The 19,532-nt window shown below is 40.3% G+C and overlaps 1 protein-coding gene and 2 long non-coding RNA genes across 3 annotated transcripts in view; 1 reads left to right on the top strand and 2 right to left on the bottom strand.

Moving 5' to 3' along the window:
* rasal2 (RAS protein activator like 2) overlaps window positions 1–7,712 on the top strand; it is a gene marked incomplete in the record, with an annotated part of 209,259 nt that extends 201,547 nt beyond the window's left edge. The window contains 6 exon segments of the mRNA XM_038719075.1: window positions 33–211; window positions 432–1,416; window positions 1,522–1,668; window positions 1,757–1,959; window positions 3,098–3,185; window positions 7,062–7,712. Coding sequence (XP_038575003.1) covers window positions 33–211; window positions 432–1,416; window positions 1,522–1,668; window positions 1,757–1,959; window positions 3,098–3,185; window positions 7,062–7,229 — 1,770 coding nt within the window.
* Window positions 1,478–8,816, bottom strand: LOC119902739. The gene is made up of 3 exons (XR_005444361.1): window positions 8,736–8,816; window positions 7,669–7,734; window positions 1,478–1,981 (listed from the first exon to the last, which is right to left on the bottom strand). It is a non-coding gene; the product is annotated as an uncharacterized LOC119902739 (long non-coding RNA).
* A 175-nt stretch (window positions 8,817–8,991) lies between these two features.
* LOC119902737 lies at window positions 8,992–19,006 on the bottom strand. The gene is made up of 4 exons (XR_005444359.1): window positions 18,700–19,006; window positions 11,312–11,418; window positions 10,188–10,250; window positions 8,992–9,187 (listed from the first exon to the last, which is right to left on the bottom strand). It is a non-coding gene; the product is annotated as an uncharacterized LOC119902737 (long non-coding RNA).
* Window positions 19,007–19,532: the final 526 nt, after the last annotated feature.

The following is a 19,532-nucleotide window of genomic DNA, read 5'->3' as shown; positions in this document are numbered from 1 at the left end:
GGCGACCACAGGGTGAAAATTCCTTCCTGCAGGCCACCGTAGCCAAGCTGGGCCCGCTGCCGAGGATTCTGGGAGACATCTCTCGCTGCCTGGCCGCTCCCACGCCCGTCCAGCAGCAGCTGCGCCGTTTCCAGGACCACAACTCCGCCCACAACATCAGCGGCAGCCTGTCGTCAGGGTTACAGCGGATCTTCGAGGACCCCGCCGACAGGTAACCAATCAGCTGACAGATACGACACAGAGCCATTAAAAGGTCACGTTAGCTTCAACGTGGCGGCCTGAAACAGGATGTGATGTCACGGGTCTGTGGGCAATCTTATTTTGAAAGACACATAAAATCTGTCTGACACCGTTTTTATTGTTTCCTGGTTTTAATGTCGTCACGAGTAAATGATGTTGATGACTTCCTGTGTACGTGTCACTTCCTGCAGCCACAGCGAGGTCCGTAGCCTGCAGTCTCCCGTGGGCGAGCTGATGGAGGGTTACGTTCGCGGTCAGCGCCCCCTGCTGGCTCAGCAGCATCCCTCCGCCCACACCAGCTTCTCAGACCAGGAGGAGCGCGACGCCCTGCTGCCCAACGGCCGCAGCATCTCTATGGTGGACCTGCAGGACGCCCAGAGCCTGCACGGCCTCCCCGCGGGGCCGCCGCCGCACCACGAGGCCCCGCCCCGCCTCAGCAGGGCGGGCTCCCAGGCCTCCATCGGACACGCCCCGCCCCCGCTCAACTACCCCCACTCCAACCCTCTCACCCCGCAGCCGGCGCCGCACCAGCTCAAAGCCCCGCCCAGAGACGGTCAGCCGCAGAGCGCGCCGCAGGTGAGGCGGCCGCTGAACCCGTCGCTCAGCCAGCAGCGCAGCCTGCAGCCGCTGTGCTTCCAGAACCCCGTCTACCACCTGAGTAACCCCGCCCACAGCCTGTCCACGCGCTCCGCCCACTCGCTGCGGCAGGACTCCAGCTCCGAGAACCTGAGCACCGAGAGCTCGCACAACAGCCACAGCAACTCCGACGACTTCGGCAGCCAGGTGGGGGTCAAAGGTCGCGTGGCGTCCAACAGCAGCCTGGACGAGTTGGGCAGCAGGCGGAGCACGCAGAGCGAGGAGTGCTCGACGCCGCGCCGCCACGTGCTGCCCGACCTCCCGCCGGGCACCGCCACAGCGGTTGCCATCCCTCGTCAGAGCACGACGGCGGGCACAGCCCACATCATCAAGGTGGAGCAGCAGAGCAGGGGAGGGGGCGGAGCCAGGACTCCACGCTCTCTCCCTCACAGCGCCTCGCTACGCAGCAGCAGCAGCGCCAACACGGAGCCCACGCCCCCCACCACCGGCCTCGCCAACCGCAGTCCAGTCCAACAGCCCGCCTGCTCTGTGGAGAACGTGGCTCCGCCCCCGAGGAGCGCCACCAAGCAGCCGCCGCAGGTACTGCAGAAACTTCAGGACGGGAAATTGTTAAAAGTGAAACTCTGATTAACAGATTTAAAGCTTTAAATATTTTTATATCTGATGTCACTGGTTTGTGTTCAGGTGGTGTCTCCGGTGGAGGCGGTGGCGGTGGCGTTGTCCCCGGTGGAGAGGACGGCGGCCTGGGTGCTCAACAACGGCCAGTACGAGGAGAAGGATGAGGAGGAGGGAGCAGAGAGGAGCAGGGAGGAGAGCAGGAACACTGAAAAGGTACAGAGCATAAATAAATCATTAACGGTGGGAGCTCCACCCCGACGCGGCGTCACATCAAACTAACCCCGCCCTCCTGCACCGACAGTACGAGCTGGAGATCACGCGGCTGAAGGAGCGGCTGCGGGTGTCCGGGCGCCGTCTGGAGGAGTACGAGCGGCGGCTGCTGGCTCAGGAGCAGCAGATGCAGAAGCTGCTGCTGGAGTACAAACACCGCCTGGAGGACAGCGAGGAGAGACTGAGGAGGCAGCAGGAGGAGAAGGACAGCCAGATGAAGAGCATCATCTGCAGGTACAAACTCCACCCGGCTGGGCTGCACAGGGCAGAGAAACCAAACACACCACTGCTGGGAATAATAGTCCTGTTCTGTAATGAGTCACAGCTGAGTGTCGTCTGTTTGTCTGTCACAACTAAAACTACTAAATAACGTCCGTTACAAAAAGGGTTTCATTACTGCGCACGAGATCAGTGATGACATTTTGGGAACTTTTAGAAACTTTGGATGATTTTTGAGAACTTTAATGACTTTTGGAGACATTTTTGACCCAATTTTGAAAACTTTTTGATGAAGTTCTGGGAACTTTTTTCGACCCAGTTTTGGGATTTTTTTGGGAACCTTTTGAAGAAGTTTTTTTTTTTTTTCCATTCAGTTTAAGAAACTGACAGTTTTAAAAACGTTTTGATGATATTGAACTTTTTGAAGCCATTTTGGGAACTTTATGACAATGTTTTTGGAACTCTTAAATTACTTTTTGATGATTTAGGAATCGTTTGAGGATATTTTTGGAACTTTATAATTACTTTTTTGGAACTCTTTAATGACTTTTGGGGACATTTTTGACCCAATTTTGAAAACTTTTGGGGAAATTTTTTACCCAGTTTTGCATTTACATTTATTCATTTAGGTGACGTTTTTATCCAAAGCGACTTACAATTGCTATATATAAAAATTTATCTTTTTGATAATTTTTTAAAAAACGTTTTTCATGCAGTTTAAGACTAAACTTTTTGATGATATTGAACTTTTTGAAGCAGTTTTCGGATTATTTTTTTATTTTTTTTGGAACTTTTTCACAACATTTTTTGAACTCTTAAATTACTTTTTGATGATTTTTTAGGAACCGTTTGAGAATATTTTGGGAACTTTGACTTTTTAAAAAACTTTTTGACTCAGTTTAAGAAACTTTTTGACACATTTTTTGGAACTTTTTTGGACCCAGTTTGGGAACCTTTTGAAGATGTTTTGAGAACTTAATTACTTTTTGAAGCAGGTTTGAGAACTCTTAAATTACTTTTTAATGACTTTTGGGGAACATTTGGACACAGTTTTGGGTCACAGAAACATTTAAAATTCAATGTTGATGTTGATATGTTTGGCATATAACAAGAGATAACTGGACACAGGATAACAACGTTTGCGTGTTCGCAGGCTGATGGCGGTGGAGGAGGAGTTGAAGCGGGACCACGCAGAGATGCAGGCGGTGATCGAAGCCAAGCAGAAGATCATCGATGCTCAGGTACAGACAGCAACACAGATCTCAGATCAGCCTGCAGGCCACAACATCACACCTGTAACACAGCTGCATCTACATCCACACAGTGCCGACCATCAGTAGAACACCAGCTTTCTGTTTGTTTCAGAGTAAATTTACTCTCAAACATTAAATGAGCCGATGTGGTTCTCCGCACTCAGTCCGCCCACAGCTGGCACAAAAAACAACCAGTTCTGTAAAACTTTTTTAAATTTCTCTCTTGATGGTCGTCAGAGAGGAAACCAGCAGCCGTCTGTGAGCTTCACTTGTAGCTCTTGTTCTCCGCCGCTCGTCGACTCTTCACTGATTTCAGGTCAGTGATGGATGTGAAATAAACCACTCAGGCAAGTAGTGACTGTAGCCCCGCCCCCTCCCTCACCTCCACCACGCTGTTTTTCTTTTAGAAAGAACGCCATCATTGACGGGTGCCAACACACCTCACACCTCAGCAGCCAATCATAGACCAGATTTGCGGTCCGTTTAAATAGCAGTTCAACAAGCTGAACGCTCTAAATCTGTGAAAACTCTAGTGGACTTCTGTGAGGTCAGAACGACAACGTGTGCTGCGTTACAAATCGCAGTACATTCTGCAGCAGCGAGTACAAAGTACTGTTGCATGCAGTATTCATACAATCAGGACATACTATTTCGTACTTACATTACACCTTGAACTTTGACCCTCTGGCTCATACTCATGCTGCCCTGAGGATTGTGGGTCAGAATAGCCAGAAGAGCTTGCTGACTTGCAGAATGCGACTGGATGCAGCAGAACATCCTGCAACTGCGTTCGACATCCTTTGCACTGGGTCATTCTGGCATAATATATAATGTACCCGTAACCTTCAGACACTTATTACCCAGCATCAGTTGATATTAGCACTCTTTATTCTACAGTGTATTTCTATCTTGTTCAGAAAAGTGAAATTAATTGTGTTCAAAAAGTTCCCAAAACTGCAAATTGAATAGAGTTGTTTTGGTTTGCTAAACGTTGAAAATAAACTAAATTTATACCCACTTGCCAGTTTATTAGGTACATCTGCTAAAACTTACAGCCCTGCAATAAATCCTCCTTTGTGAATATTCTAATGTTCAGTTTGTGGATCTATAACAGGCTAAATAACATAATTTATTTCAGGGCTGTAAATTAGACTGCATTAGTTTTAGCTAGGTGTATCTGATAAACTGAATATACACCTAGTTGCCAGTTTATTTTCAGCATTTAGCAAACTGGAACTTCTTAATGCAGGCTTGGGAACATTTTGACAGTTTTGGGAACTCTTGGATGCAATTTTTGGGAACTTTTTGACGGCGTTTTTGGAACTCTTGGATGCAGATTTTGGGAACTTTTTCACGACGTTTTGGAACTCTTGAATGCAGTTTTTGGGAACTCTTGAATGCAGTTTTTGGGAACTCTTGGATGCAGTTTTTGGGAACTTTTTCATGACGTTTTGGGAAATCTTGAATGCAGTTTGGGAACTTTTTCACAACGTTTTGGGAAATTTTTGACACAGTTTTGGGAACTCTTGGATGCAGTTTTTGGGAACTTTTTCACGACGTTTTGGAACTCTTGAATGCAGTTTTTGGGAACTTTTTCACGACGTTTTGGGAACTCTTGGATGCAGTTTTTGGGAACTTTTTCATGACGTTTTGGGAAATCTTGAATGCAGTTTGGGAACTTTTTCACAACGTTTTGGGAACTTTTTGACACAGTTTAGGGAACTCTTGGATGCAGTTTTTGGGAACTTTTTGGGATCTGTGGTATTTGGTGTCTAGAGGAGTTGAAACACATTCCACTTTCCGCTCCTGACAGTCATCAGCTGAAAAACAGATCCGAGTTCACTTCTTTGTCTCGTGTATTCATGGTGGCTGCTGGTGTTTTGGTGTGTTGAGCTCTGAGCTGGTTTTACTTCTGTTGGCTGGCTGCCACCCCACCCTCCCTTCACCCCCCACCCCCACTAAACAACCAGAGCTTCCGGTCCACTTTCTGTTAAATGAAGCAAGGTGTCAGAAGGTTTAATAAGATTCAGAGGCGGCCGGTTGGACGGCTCCATCCACTCAGGTGTTTCTTTTCAGTTTCTGAGCAGGTAAATCAAAACTCAAAAGATTTAGACTCTGATTCCAGATCAGAGTTTGACTTCCTGCTGAAAAACTGCGGCTGAGCTTCGATCTCACTTCTTTTTTGGTTATTTTTTTGTTGTTTTCAGTTTTTTGGCTGCTGCCCTCAAACTTTCTCTGGATGTTTTGTGAATCTCAGTTTTCTGCTGTCGGGTCAAAAAAAGCATCACAACAACTTGTTTTACTCATGAAACTCAACTCTATTTTCATCTGTCCATTAATTATTATGTAACAGATATTAAAGGGATAATTAATGTAATAAATGAATGGGTTGTGATAAATTAATACATTTTAATTGATTAACTGCAGAGTTTAAAATGGACTAAATAACATGAAAGAAATCCTTGAATGTATACGGCACCTCACAAGTTTCATTTCTTCATTTAAGTGCATTTTAAATGTATGGATGACTTTCAATGCTTTTTGGTATATTTGGTAATATTAATCACTGTTTAAAGACCAATTCAGGGACCCTGTAATGTTGTTTTGTAAAAATTTTTCTTCCATGTAGAAACCTTTAAAAACTGTTTTTACCGTCCATTAATGTTTTCATTTGTCCCAATTTTGGTAAATTTATCAGATTTCTGAATACTTAACAGGAATAACTTCAAATCCCTCAACTTTAATAATGTAAAACTCTGTAAACGGATCATTAAATCCCTTAAACGGACCAAATAAGGTGAAATCCATCCCTTCATTTTATATATTAAATACATTTTTTGGTTACTTTGCTATCTGGTCAATTCTAAAGGGGTTTTTACATTTTTAATATTTCATAATGCATTCATTTATGTACCCCTGCATTTGCAGCTAAATTGAAAAATGTAGTTCTTAACATAAAAAGGTAAATTAGCATTGTAATTTTATATATTTTAGGGGCATTTACCGCTTTTAAAAAACCCTTTACAGCTGAAAATATTTCAGATGAATTAAATTTGGAATTTAAGGGGAAATTTCTTTTTGAAATTAAGGTCTTTAAAGTTTAGTTTTTCAAATTGAAGAGGCAGCACTGTGGAAACTTTGTCTTCACTACAGTTTAAAATTAAGTTCTGCAGGTCTGTAGAGAAGTTATCTGCATAAGACAACTTTAACGCTATAAAACGGTTTAATTTGCACCCTAAAATTACGTTATGTCAAGTTCATAAAGTAACTGAGGTCTTTTTTACATTTGATTGAAAGGATTTGTAGTGGAATTTCTGAGTTTTAATGCTTTTTAAATGCTTGGTTAAATAACATGAAAGTCAAACTAGAATTAAAGTGAAATTTCAAAAACTGTGGACATAATCATCAATTAGATAATCTACAAATTTATACAGTTTTTACTTCTTAAAATTCCCCTAAAAGTCTTTTAGAAACCTTTTAATGTATCAATCTATTCATTCATCTACTACCAGAACAAGAATCCATAAAAATAAAAAACATAATCCCCCAATTTTATATTTACATTAAATAGCCTAACTCCTTAAACTAATGAATCATCATTTCAAGTTGACTTAACTTGAAAAGCTCTTAATTAATAAATTAACTTAAGGCATTTAAGAGTTTTAGATTTTCAGATTAAAAAGGTCCCATTAAGAATCTCTGGCTACCAAACATTTATTTTCCTCGTGAGGAATTAAACTCTGACTTTGTGCTGCGATGTGTTTTTAACCCGACAGTCAGATCGTCACAAACCCTCATTTTATTTTGTACATCTCAGTCTGACTTCCTGTCCCGCCCCCTCTCTGTCTGCTTCTATCCAATCAGGAGAAGCGGATCGACTCCCTGGACGCGGCGAACTCGCGGCTGATGGCGGCGCTGACGCAGGTGAAGGAGCGCTACAGCACGCCAAACCTCCGCAACGGCCTGTCACCCACCAACCCCACCAAACTGTCCATCACTGAGAACGGGGAGTTCAAGAACAGCAGCTGCTGATTGGCCGACCGGGACACGAGAGGCGGGGCTTAAACGCTCTGACCCCGCCCCCTCCTTCACCTGAAGGATGTTAAATCTATAAATACGAGTGTAAATACTGACGGTTTGGTCTGTTGGGTGTACAGAGTGTGTGTGTGTGTCACAGAAGCACAGTGAGGAAGAAACAAACCAAAAACAGAAACTGAACTCGACTTTTCTAAACTACTTTTTTTACCGTTTTTATTTGAATCTTCTGGTTTTTGTTGTCGAGGCCGAAGTTCGTTTGTTTTATGATTAAACTTTTTTTTATTAGCGTGGAGCCGTTTGTTTTTGTTGTTGATTTTTTTACCTGCCGAGTTGTTCTGGGGTTTTAATTTATTGCTCCACGTCGCCCCCTTGTTGTTGTTGTTGTTGTTGCTGATCTACTGAACAGACTCCTGCAGGGTCAAAGGTCACGCACCTGTCTGCTGTCCACATGTTGAGAATAAAAGCTGCCTGAAAGCCCGTCGTCTCATTTCTGTCGTCTCTGTGGAAACAAAAATCACACAGTGATTAATTTAATGTGTAACGGTTTAATTAGAAAGAATTAAAACTGATTTATAATGAGGGACTTTGCTTCCTCTCTTTAACGATATAATAAAGTGATTATTTTGGGATATTTTTCAAGGTTTTCTGGTGTTTGATAAACGCAATGATTGATCGATTAACTGAATATTAAAATAATCATTTGTTAACTTTGTTTTTTTTTGTTTTTGTTGCAGCAGCTGACTTTGAATTCATTTGACTTTTAAACTTAGGGAAAATGATGAACACAGATTCAGAGGTGAGACGTGAGGTACTTGGACATTATAATCACCTAAACGTTAAAATCCTTTAATATAACAAAGTATAAAATGCAAATCTACATTTTCAGGGTTTTTATTTCAGAGGATTCTTTCCAGCACAAAGGGCAGATAAAGGTTTATAAAAACAACATGGTGAGGATAAGAAACTGTCAAAGTGTCCAGCGTGTCCTGTTATAATGTAATAAATAATAAACATTTGGACTTTGACATTTTATATTAGACTTTAATACTGACAGTGATGGACAGGTTTTTTAAGACATTTGATTTCCCCTTTAATAGAATAAACCTTTTAATAAGAATCCTTTGGTTCAGTTTCAGGTTTTAAGTTTTTCCCGGAAGTTAATTTTAGCTTTTATTTTGAAAGACACCACAGGAAGTAGCGTGTTGTGATTATTCTCCTAACTTGACACAGCAGGTGAGTTTAACACTGACACGTTGTGCAGGTGTGTCGTAACGTCACCATTCATTAGATTAACTCAATCTGACAGATTAACCATAAAGAAGAACACGTGATTATTGATCACGTCAGGATGGTCAGCTTTTCTTTAACTTTATAACAAAGTGATTATTTCGGGATATTTGGAGACGCCACGTTGAAAATGACGAACGACAGAAAAAGCTAAATGTGACGAGCGTTTTTTGATCTGCTGAACAGACTCCTGCAGGGTCAAAGGTCACGCACCTGTCTGCTGTCCACGTGCTGAGAAGAAAAGCTGCCTGAAAGCCCGTCGCATCATTTCTGTCTCTGTGGAAACAAATCTGCACAACACACAGAAGCACAGTGAGGAAGAAACAAACCAAAAACAGAAACTGAACTCGACTTTTCTAAACTACTTTTTTTACCGTTTTTATTTGAATCTTCTGGTTTTTGTTGTCGAGGCCGAAGTTTGTTTGTTTTATGATTAAACTTTTTTTTATTAGCGTGGAGCCGTTTGTTTTTGTTGTTGATTTTTTTACCTGCCGAGTTGTTCTGGGGTTTTAATTTATTGCTCCACGTCGCCCCCTTGTTGTTGTTGTTGTTGTTGCTGATCTACTGAACAGACTCCTGCAGGGTCAAAGGTCACGCACCTGTCTGCTGTCCACATGTTGAGAATAAAAGCTGCCTGAAAGCCCGTCGTCTCATTTCTGTCGTCTCTGTGGAAACAAAAATCACACAGTGATTAATTTAATGTGTAACGGTTTAATTAGAAAGAATTAAAACTGATTTATAATGAGGGACTTTGCTTCCTCTCTTTAACGATATAATAAAGTGATTATTTTGGGATATTTTTCAAGGTTTTCTGGTGTTTGATAAACGCAATGATTGATCGATTAACTGAATATTAAAATAATCATTTGTTAACTTTGTTTTTTTTGTTTTTGTTGCAGCAGCTGACTTTGAATTCATTTGACTTTTAAACTTAGGGAAAATGATGAACACAGATTCAGAGGTGAGACGTGAGGTACTTGGACATTATAATCACCTAAACGTTAAAATCCTTTAATATAACAAAGTATAAAATGCAAATCTACATTTTCAGGGTTTTTATTTCAGAGGATTCTTTCCAGCACAAAGGGCAGATAAAGGTTTATAAAAACAACATGGTGAGGATAAGAAACTGTCAAAGTGTCCAGCGTGTCCTGTTATAATGTAATAAATAATAAACATTTGGACTTTGACATTTTATATTAGACTTTAATACTGACAGTGATGGACAGGTTTTTTAAGACATTTGATTTCCCCTTTAATAGAATAAACCTTTTAATAAGAATCCTTTGGTTCAGTTTCAGGTTTTAAGTTTTTCCCGGAAGTTAATTTTAGCTTTTATTTTGAAAGACACCACAGGAAGTAGCGTGTTGTGATTATTCTCCTAACTTGACACAGCAGGTGAGTTTAACACTGACACGTTGTGCAGGTGTGTCGTAACGTCACCATTCATTAGATTAACTCAATCTGACAGATTAACCATAAAGAAGAACACGTGATTATTGATCACGTCAGGATGGTCAGCTTTTCTTTAACTTTATAACAAAGTGATTATTTCGGGATATTTGGAGACGCCACGTTGAAAATGACGAACGACAGAAAAAGCTAAATGTGACGAGCGTTTTTTGATCTGCTGAACAGACTCCTGCAGGGTCAAAGGTCACGCACCTGTCTGCTGTCCACGTGCTGAGAAGAAAAGCTGCCTGAAAGCCCGTCGCATCATTTCTGTCTCTGTGGAAACAAATCTGCACGTCACACAATGATTAAATGATGTTTAACTGTTTGAAACACAGTTTAATTAGAAAGAATAAAACGTGATTGTTCACGTTAATGTTACAGTAAAGTGATAATTTTGGGGGTTTCGATAAAACAAGATGTTACAAGACGTCACGTTAAAAATGAAGAACGACAGAAAAAGCTAAATGTGACGAGAATTTTTCAACGTTTTCTGGTGTTTAATAAACCAAACGACTGATTAACAGAGAGAATAAACTGCAGATTAACTACAAATGAAAATAATCATTTGTTGACTAAAAGATTTTAGTTTCAATGGTGAAAAAGTGTTTTAAGTGACTTTTAATGAATTTAACTTTTACATTTTGTTAGAAATCAGAGGTGAGACGTAACTTACTGGAGTACTGCGCAGGTTAGAGGTACTTGTACTTAATTATGTAATTAGTTCATTTCTACTTCCATTTTGCTCTTTACTGATAAAAAAATCAGCTATTCATCAGGAGAAGTTTGTGCTTGAAAGAATTAAAACATTTTAATAAAAGAAGTGGGAACAAGGCAGCAGACATGTTTCATCTTTTGTAAAAGCTTAAATTGTCAACAGAATCTTAAAATGCTGCTCCTGAGAAAAATATAAGGTAAATAAACGTCTGGAAGGAGCCGCTCTGCAGAATAAATACTTACTTTCTGCTATTTCAAAGTACTTCTGTATTTTTACTTCAGTGATGAACGCAGGACTTTTATGAGTGGAAAAGAAATTATATTTATTTACTAGAATAAACGTTTCAATACCTGAATAAGAATCCTCGGATTCCGACTGAGGTGTGTTTTTAGACGGGTGCTTTTACTTTTTCGGAAGTTGATTTCAGCTTTTATTTTGAAAGACACCACCAGAAGTCACTTGTATTGCTCTCCTAACTTGACAGAACAGGTGAGTTTAACACGTTGTTGTGTGTTCTTATATTTTCTGCGTCTCGCAGGTGTGTCGTGACGTCACCGTGGTTCTCAGGTACTTCCTGTCCGCTCTGATTAAAAAAAGCCTTTTTTGTTGATTTTTTTACCTGCTGAGTTCTTTTGTTGCTCCACGTCGCCCCCTCCTGGGGTCAAAGGTCACGCACCTGTCTGCTGTCCACATGCCTGAAAGCCCGTCGCCTCATTTCTGTCGTCTCTGTGGAAACAAATGAATGTTTAACAGTTTGAAACACAGTTTAAATAGAAAGAGTAAAACATGATGTTACAGTAAACTGATCATTTTGGGGGTTTTGATAAAACAAGATGTTTGAAGACGTCACACTGAAAAGAACAGGAGAAAAACTTATAAAAACCAAACAACTCATTGATTAACGGCGAGAATAAACTGCAGATTAACTAAATATGAATGTGTGTGATCTATTGTGTTTTAGTTTTTAAGTTGCAGCAGCTGCCTTTAAATTCATTTAACTTTTAAATTCTGGTAGAAAAAAGGACGAACACAGAGATTCAGAGGTGAGATGGAACTTTCTGAAGTCCTGCACAGGTTAGAGGTTCCACTTTATGATGCTTTCTGTTTGTACTTCACTGTATAGATTTGACTTTTCATCAGGAGGAACACGCGTGTTGGCAAACTGTTCCTCTTCCTCGGGTGAGGAAGGAGTTTGTGCTCGAAACGTCTTCGTGTCCATGGACAATTAAAACTTTAAAGAGAAGTGTGAACGTGCTTCATAGTTTTGTGAAAGCTCAAGTTGTCCGACAGAATCTTAAAATGCTGCTTCTGAGTGAGATAAAAGCTAAATAAAAGTCTGGAGGGAGCCTCTCTGCAGAATCAGTACTTTAACTTGAAGTACTTTCTGCGATTTCACTGTACTTCTGTATTTTTACTACAGTAATGAATGCAGGACTTTTAATGAGTGAAAGAGAAAACCTTCTGACAATCTGCCAGTTTAAACACTTTTACTGCTTAAAATTCTTACAAATACAAACAAATACAAATACTGCAGTGTAATATCTTCAGTAAATGTAGAGATACTACAGTGTAATACTCCTTTACTAGTAGAAATAGTAGTGCGTAATACTGCATTAACAAAGCCTGCTTTCAAAGTCCAACAGTAAAATACTCAATTTCAAGTAAAGATACTACAGGTAATACTGCCTTACAAGTAAAAGTAGAAATACTACAGTGTAGTAGGGGAGAGCGGGGACAAAAGTACCGTTTTTCAGAAAAACCTGATTTTAAAAGATAATGTTTCAGACAGATATATTTTTGCTGTATTTCAGGCGGTATTTTGCACAAATGTAGAACGACTTCCGTATAATTTCACTTTAAACATGAGCGGCACATTGTTTTCAACCGCGTCAGCTGGGAAAAAAGTAACACAACAATACAAGCTAGTTGTTTCGTTTTACCACCCTTGTATTTAATAAATAAACATGACTGTGTAACTGCAAACACCTTTTGTCCTTTATCTTTAAAAAAATAAATTTTATTACATTTTTATTTTAAATATTCCGTTTCAAAAGTAACCTGAATTGTTTAGAACATTTCATATTATATTAAGGATATATTATAAATATATAATATAAACATGCAAATGTGTGAGCCTAAAACAGGGGGGAAATGGTTTGTTGTAGACTGTTTATGAACCTGATATGATTAAAATAAAATAAGAATATTGTTGCAGCAGCTTTAGAAACAGTGAAAAATGAAACATAATTTAGAAAGATGGGACAAAAATAAAAATAAACAATAAAATTAAGATAAAAATTTAAAAGCTATTTACAGAATAGGCCTGTACACATTTCACATTTTGAAATGAATTTAAAATTGTTTTAGTAAGCAGTGATCTGCATTCTGAGTGCTTTTTACAGGCAGGCCAAAATAAATATCAGCCGCTCTCTTAATATACGCATGCAGCTTCCTCTCCTAGTCCAAGAAGAAGACTTAATAATGTGATCTGTACCTGTGGTCTAGTCTTCTCCCCAATTATCTCTGCCCTCCTCCTGCATTATCTGAACAAAGCGACTCATCAGCTGACCTGAGACTAATGTTTCTAATAGAGAAACACATTCCCAGAAACATCTGGCTGAATCAGACCTCTGTCTTTCTGACCCACGCTATTGGCTTATTCTGTTGGTACAATATGACATAAACATGTTTTAATAAATGCTGCAACACACAGAAAAGTCACCACATTAGCAGCAGAAACAGAAACACTTGTTACTTTCTTCCCGATAGGAACTGACATATAAACACAATTTATTTTTATACTGAAAAACGCTGAAGGGAAACATCAGCTGTGTTAAAGCACTAAATAACCTTTAGATTAATCATTACTGTGACACATGAAACAAGAGAAACAACTTACAATTCAAAAAAAGAGTCGCACTCTCAGTTACATCCAAATAAAACCCAATATTAACACATAAATGCATCAATTCAGCTCATTTTTGTAGCTCTAGGTGCAGTTTGGTTTAATCTGGTTTCACTCTGTAACAAAGAACAAAAAAATACGTAGCACTACAAATACAGTTTATTTACTGTGATTATAAGGTTAGCATTATTGCTAACAACCTTATGCCAATAATGAATCAACCATGGAGAGTTTTTCCGGTTGTGTCCATTCTGCCGACATTATCTGACTGGAGGAAATGAGATCGGCTGGTTTGTGCAACCAGGTTTTTGCAGTAGCCCAACTTAGAGAAATCGCCGTTTACAGTATTTTCACAAATTGAATAAAGGTTTCACAAATCTGAAACTGTGTTTGATTGAAACTTTAGTCTCTCTGGAGGAATCTAGTCCAGATTTGAGAGCTCTATGTATAGTGGTTTTGGATCTAGCCCAGGTCTAATGTGGTCTACATGCGAAAAAAGCAATGAAATCAACCTTTAAAGCATTTTCACAAATTGAATAAAGGTTTCACAAATCTGAAACTATGTTTGATTGAAACTTTAGCCTCTCTGGGGTAATCTAGTCCAGATTTGAGAGCTCTATGTATAGTGGTTTTGGATCTACGCCAGGTCTAATGTGGTCTACATGCGAAAAAAGTGGATAAATCGTCCTTTAAAGCATTTTCACAAAAAGAATAAAGGTTTCACAAATCTGAAACTATGTTTGATTGAAACTTTAGTCTCTCTGGAGGAATCTAGTTCAGGTTTAAGAGCTCTAGGTATAGTGGTTTTGGATCTGGACCTGGTCTAATGTGGTCAGCATATGGAGAAAAAGCAGTGAAATTGTCCTTTTGTCATTTTCACAAATAAAATAAAAGTTTTTTCAAATCTAAAAAAGTGTTTCAGACAGCGTTAAGGCTTTGCCTAAAATGCATAACAGCTTTCACAGCAGTAAGAGGTGCAAAAAACTGAGAATCGGTCGCTCAGTAAAGCAACTTTCACTGAAGTTCCCCTTAACTTTCCTCTTAACTGCCGAATCGGAAGTTAACTTCAGCGTCGTGTGACAGGGGCGTTTTTAGGATCTTGAAACATTGGGGTCTTAGCCCAGCCCATAAAACTTTACATCTTCACATAATAATAATTGACCCTCCACTAAGCAGTAAAGCAACAGTAAACATCCTCTACTTATACAGCACAACAAAACTCACAACAACACTGTTAACTGTGTCATGTCTGTAAATCAAATAATATAACAACAAAACTGCGACAGTATGAGCCGGGGGGGCTGGAGGTTCTCCCCCAGAAAATTACACTGCATTCTGGTGTTTTTCTGCACCAATTTATTGTGGAAATTATTTATATAAAAAGGGACACACAAAATTCAGGTAGTGCTGTTGCTTTTAAATGACTTGAAGGCTGGAAATTCTGCCTTCAGATGTTAAGACTGATTACTCATTTGATCGTCCTTGTTGCTGAATTGTGGTGAACATTTAAGAACATTTTGATATTTTATGACCTTTTAACTGATTATTTATTCCCATCTTAAATGTGCAATTGTACTACTGCCTGCCTCGGCCAGGACACTCTGGGAAAAATAGTTTTTCTGGTTTAATAAAAGGTATAATAAAACATAATGCAGAGCAGCTCTCAGCTTTCAGACATGTTTCTCCTGTAGATCAACTTTTAATATCATCACTGCTGAATCAGGACACATGCAGGCCAGACTGATTGAGCCTCTTTAAATGTGCATGTGGCACCTTTTTACCTCATCAATAATAAATTAAAAGGGGCTATATTTAAGTTTTTAATTTTAATAAATCAAATTCTCATTGCCTTATTGTCAGTGGGCTCAAAACTCACTTAGCCTGTTTTCTCCGTTGCTTCCATCAGCCACTATTCTGCTTTTAATGCGAGGTCTCTGGGTCAGATTCAGCCCTGTGCGCTGCAGAGCCTCTCAGACTACAGCGACAACACGGCAGCTAACGACATGCAGGCCACTAACACCATAAAACAACCGGCTCACAGCAAAACACAGGCTCCACGTAAGGATCCAAAACAACAATAAAGGTTTCTGTGCTGAAGCCCATCAGACCAAACAGGTTCAGATGATGTTGAGTAAGAACAAAGTGAGCATTAGTAAAGCTGCAGAAACAGAGAAAGTCACGTTAGCTCGCCGGCTAACGCCGAGCAGTTGCTAATGTTATCCGGTGCAAAGTTATATCGCTTTCACATTACTTCACCAACGCGACCCCTGTTACTATCCTGTGGACCACTGTTGATTTAGCCTGCAAGAAAGGATGTAACGGCAAAAAGCAAATGTGGAGCGATTTGTTTCCTAACGTTAGCTTATAGCGATGCAGCCAGGAGCAGCTAGCTAACGCCACAGTAGCTCGGACCTGCCGCTGTTTGCTTCGTAACATTGAGTTTATGTTTATTGTGGTTTTACCAATACTCAGGTTCACAGCTTCTCCACCTCTCAGTCGCTGTAACTAACGTGACCCACATAACATGAACGGTCACAACACCGCAGAGGAAGGAAGAGCCATCCACTAACTAGTTACAGTAAAGTTACTGACTGCGGTCTGACTGTTATAAAGTGTGACACGTTATAATATCCTGTCCAGCTCACTAACTGTTTCATTATCATCCAATACTTTTAGCTGTGCTGACACTGCTGAGCCTCCGGTGACAGATTCCCAGATAGTAAAGATGGTTACTGAAAGCAGCAGGCGAGCTAACGATGTAGCACGTCGGCTAAATGCAGTAAATGTACTGTCATCATGTAACGAGCACGGATTAGTTCAACCTGCAGCTGATAAAAATATTACTGTAATGTTGCAGTGGGAGTTTACCACCATGTTGTGTGAAGCCGTCTCCCTGTCTGTCTATAGCTGCTGTCACTCTGCCTTCTTTCGGCAGGATTGTGCCGATATGCTGCTCGCTGCGCTGAATGAAGTAACGTTACGGAGCCGGTGTTGATCTGCCTCTGAGACGGGAACGCTGAAGTAACAGAGCCTGAACATGTCTGAGTGAAAAGCCACAGCCTGCATGCTGGTGATCCTGCGTTTATTGCAGGATTTCTGTAGGACAGCGGTCGTGTTTCGGATTCTGCTCACTCGTGACTTAAAGCGAGCACGTGTACGAGCACACGCCTGGTTGCAATCTTAAAACCGCACCGCTAGTGGCCGCTGGAAACTCCATAACGCCCCTTTAAATCATTTTAATTCAGTGATAAACTCCTGGACTTTAATAGCTCCTGTGTTTCAGCAGGTTTTCTGCTCATGTTCAAAGTTCTGCACATTCAGAATCTAACTGGGTTCTCTGACATTTCCAGAATAAATTATATTTTGAGAGGTTCAACAGGATTAATCATCATAAACTTTGAAATCAATCCGCACCGTGTGGAAGGGATCCATATCACGGGTTCTGCAACCCGTTGCACCACTACTGTCCATGGTAGTGCGGGGATGTTTAGCCCCGATGTGTCCACATGAGGAAAGGTCAAGATAGGCTATCAGAGGAAAAATGTCTAGACTAGGCAACTTGATGAGTTTATTTTTTTTAAGTAGTCCATTAAAATATTCCTGCAAATGCAGTGAAGAAGCTGATTATCTGTAATTTAGCTATTTCTACAATTATTTTCCTTTTTAAATCTCCATGAAGGTGTTGATAATATATATATATATATATACACACACAACTTGTTATCTGTGCCTTTGATTATGGAGATGGAGCCAACCACACAGCGTGCTTTGCTGTAGCACAGGCTGCCAACACAATCTGATTATTCCTGAAGCATCTAAATAATCTTCACAACGCAAAGAATTATTGTGGCAGAAACACGAGAGCAGCTCGTTGTTGAAGCAGGTAAACCTGCACACAGAGGAAGCTGTGCGTCATGCGCAAAACCCAACAGGACTGTTTTATCCACCATATTCTGTCTCTTTCTGTGCATCTCTGAAATAAATAAGAGCTGGAAGCTGCTGAGTGAAAGATTAGATTCACCGGCGACATCGCTATAAAACAATGTGGAAAGAAAAGAAACGGGCTGATGTCCAAAGCGATGCTCTGTTCAACAACAGGACACTTTTAATATATCTCAACAATGCAGTGCTCGTCTGACAGATCTTACAGTGTGAAGTCTTCATTTTCTCTGCAGAGACTAAAGAATCTTTTAATGCGCAGTTAGTGGAAACTGAACGTTTTTCACTTGCCGACTTGTGAAAGAGCGACGCAGGCTGCAGGTCCATGGAGCGGCTCACTGGGTTTCAGTTGTAGTAGAATAATAAAGCCTTAAACTAAAAAGATATTTGCCCGATTTTCTAAATGTTTGCATCTGCCAGCTCTGTGACTGTGACGAGCGCCCGACCAGCGCTTTACTGCGTAACTGCGCGCGCAGCCTGGATGAGCTCATTTCGGTTAATGAAGCAAAATGCAGATTACAGACTGGTTAAGTTATAAAAAGGTATGAATGGAAAATGTAGCGGAATTAAAAGTACATTAGATGTACTGAGCCCTGCTGCAGACACCATCACTGCTGCCTTCAGCTAGAAGCAACAGCAGCACAAAGAAAAAGTCAAGTCAAGTAATATTGAGGCACTTTGCTGCTCCGGCCTCAACATTTCTACACATTTCTACATTTCTACTGATGTGGACTGTGATTGATAGACTGGTCTCTTAGTAAACCGCCTCCTATAAATCGCCAGGAAGGCAATGCGAAACAAAACTTTACATTAGGAAAGGGGGGAAATGTATATATATATATATAATATATATAATATGAAGTGAAATATGTATAATGGCTCCTACATGTATCAGGTGATCAACCTCACCACAAATCCACACAGGTGTTAATTTCAGGGCTTCTGATAAAGTGACATCATCTTATTCTCAGGAGAACAAATAATAACAATAATCTCTCTCCTTCTCGCGAGTAAAGTTCATTTTTCGGCCTTTTGTTGTTTGTTTTATTAAAATCCTTCCGGGCTAACGAGGCCTCTCTCTGGGATTCTGGCCAGCTGATATCTAAAGCTCTCAAACAACAACCAACAGTTTTCATTAAAGTCTGACAAACAGACTTATTTACCTGTCCAGCAGAAAACAACTTCAGCTCCGCTTTGAAAACTTCTGTCCCACATTAACGTTAAAGTTTCCATCTGGGAAAATCCACAAAATCCTGATTTCTGCTGTCAGCTGTTTGTCCTCGTGCTAAATACCACGTGTGCTCCTCCAGCTGCCCAAATGTCACTTCTCTTCTCACTGCTAATGAACCAGAAGCCTCCTCAGAGACTGTATATTACTATTATTATTATTATTATTAATTAGTCCCTCTTCTTCTTCTCTGTATGTTTTCACTGTAGTGACGGCGTCTAAACTACCGGAACAAGCAGAAGACGGAAACGCGCTCTGCAGCGCTGTTTGTCCTTTGACGGCTCCGGTAGAAACAGGACGACAACATACAGGGACCTCCGCAGCAGGGGGTGCCCGCGGTGTCTGCAGACCTAAATGTCTCAAGGTCCTTACACACCACTGAAAACATACTTATGGATCTTATATTGCGTTTCTGTCAATAGAGCCTCAGAAATATTAAAGACTGGACCTTTAAAATGTGCAAACAGGTAAAAATAAACTTTAAGTTGACTTCCTGAGAATATAATCATAGAAAAAAATCCTTAACATTTTCACAGTAAACAGTAAAAATTTCAGAATAATATTTATTAATTATTGATGCCTTAATGTGTTCATCACTTTAATGTATAGTATAATGATTATTATTCCCAGTAGTAGTATAATTCTTCTAGTACTATGTTTGGCAGTTACTTTGTGCTGATTAAATACTGCAGTATGTCAGTAGCGTTAATTATTACACGCTGCTGTTACTCTGAGAGTTTCTCCTCCCTAAACTGACCTCACGGTTTA

This window comes from Micropterus salmoides, unplaced genomic scaffold (assembly GCF_014851395.1).
Source record: "Micropterus salmoides isolate LMB-PRFRI ecotype aquatic unplaced genomic scaffold, ASM1485139v1 Ms_hic_scaffold_14, whole genome shotgun sequence".
Taxonomy (NCBI): Eukaryota; Metazoa; Chordata; class Actinopteri; order Centrarchiformes; family Centrarchidae; genus Micropterus; species Micropterus salmoides.
This window is presented reverse-complemented; position numbering and strand designations above follow the sequence as displayed.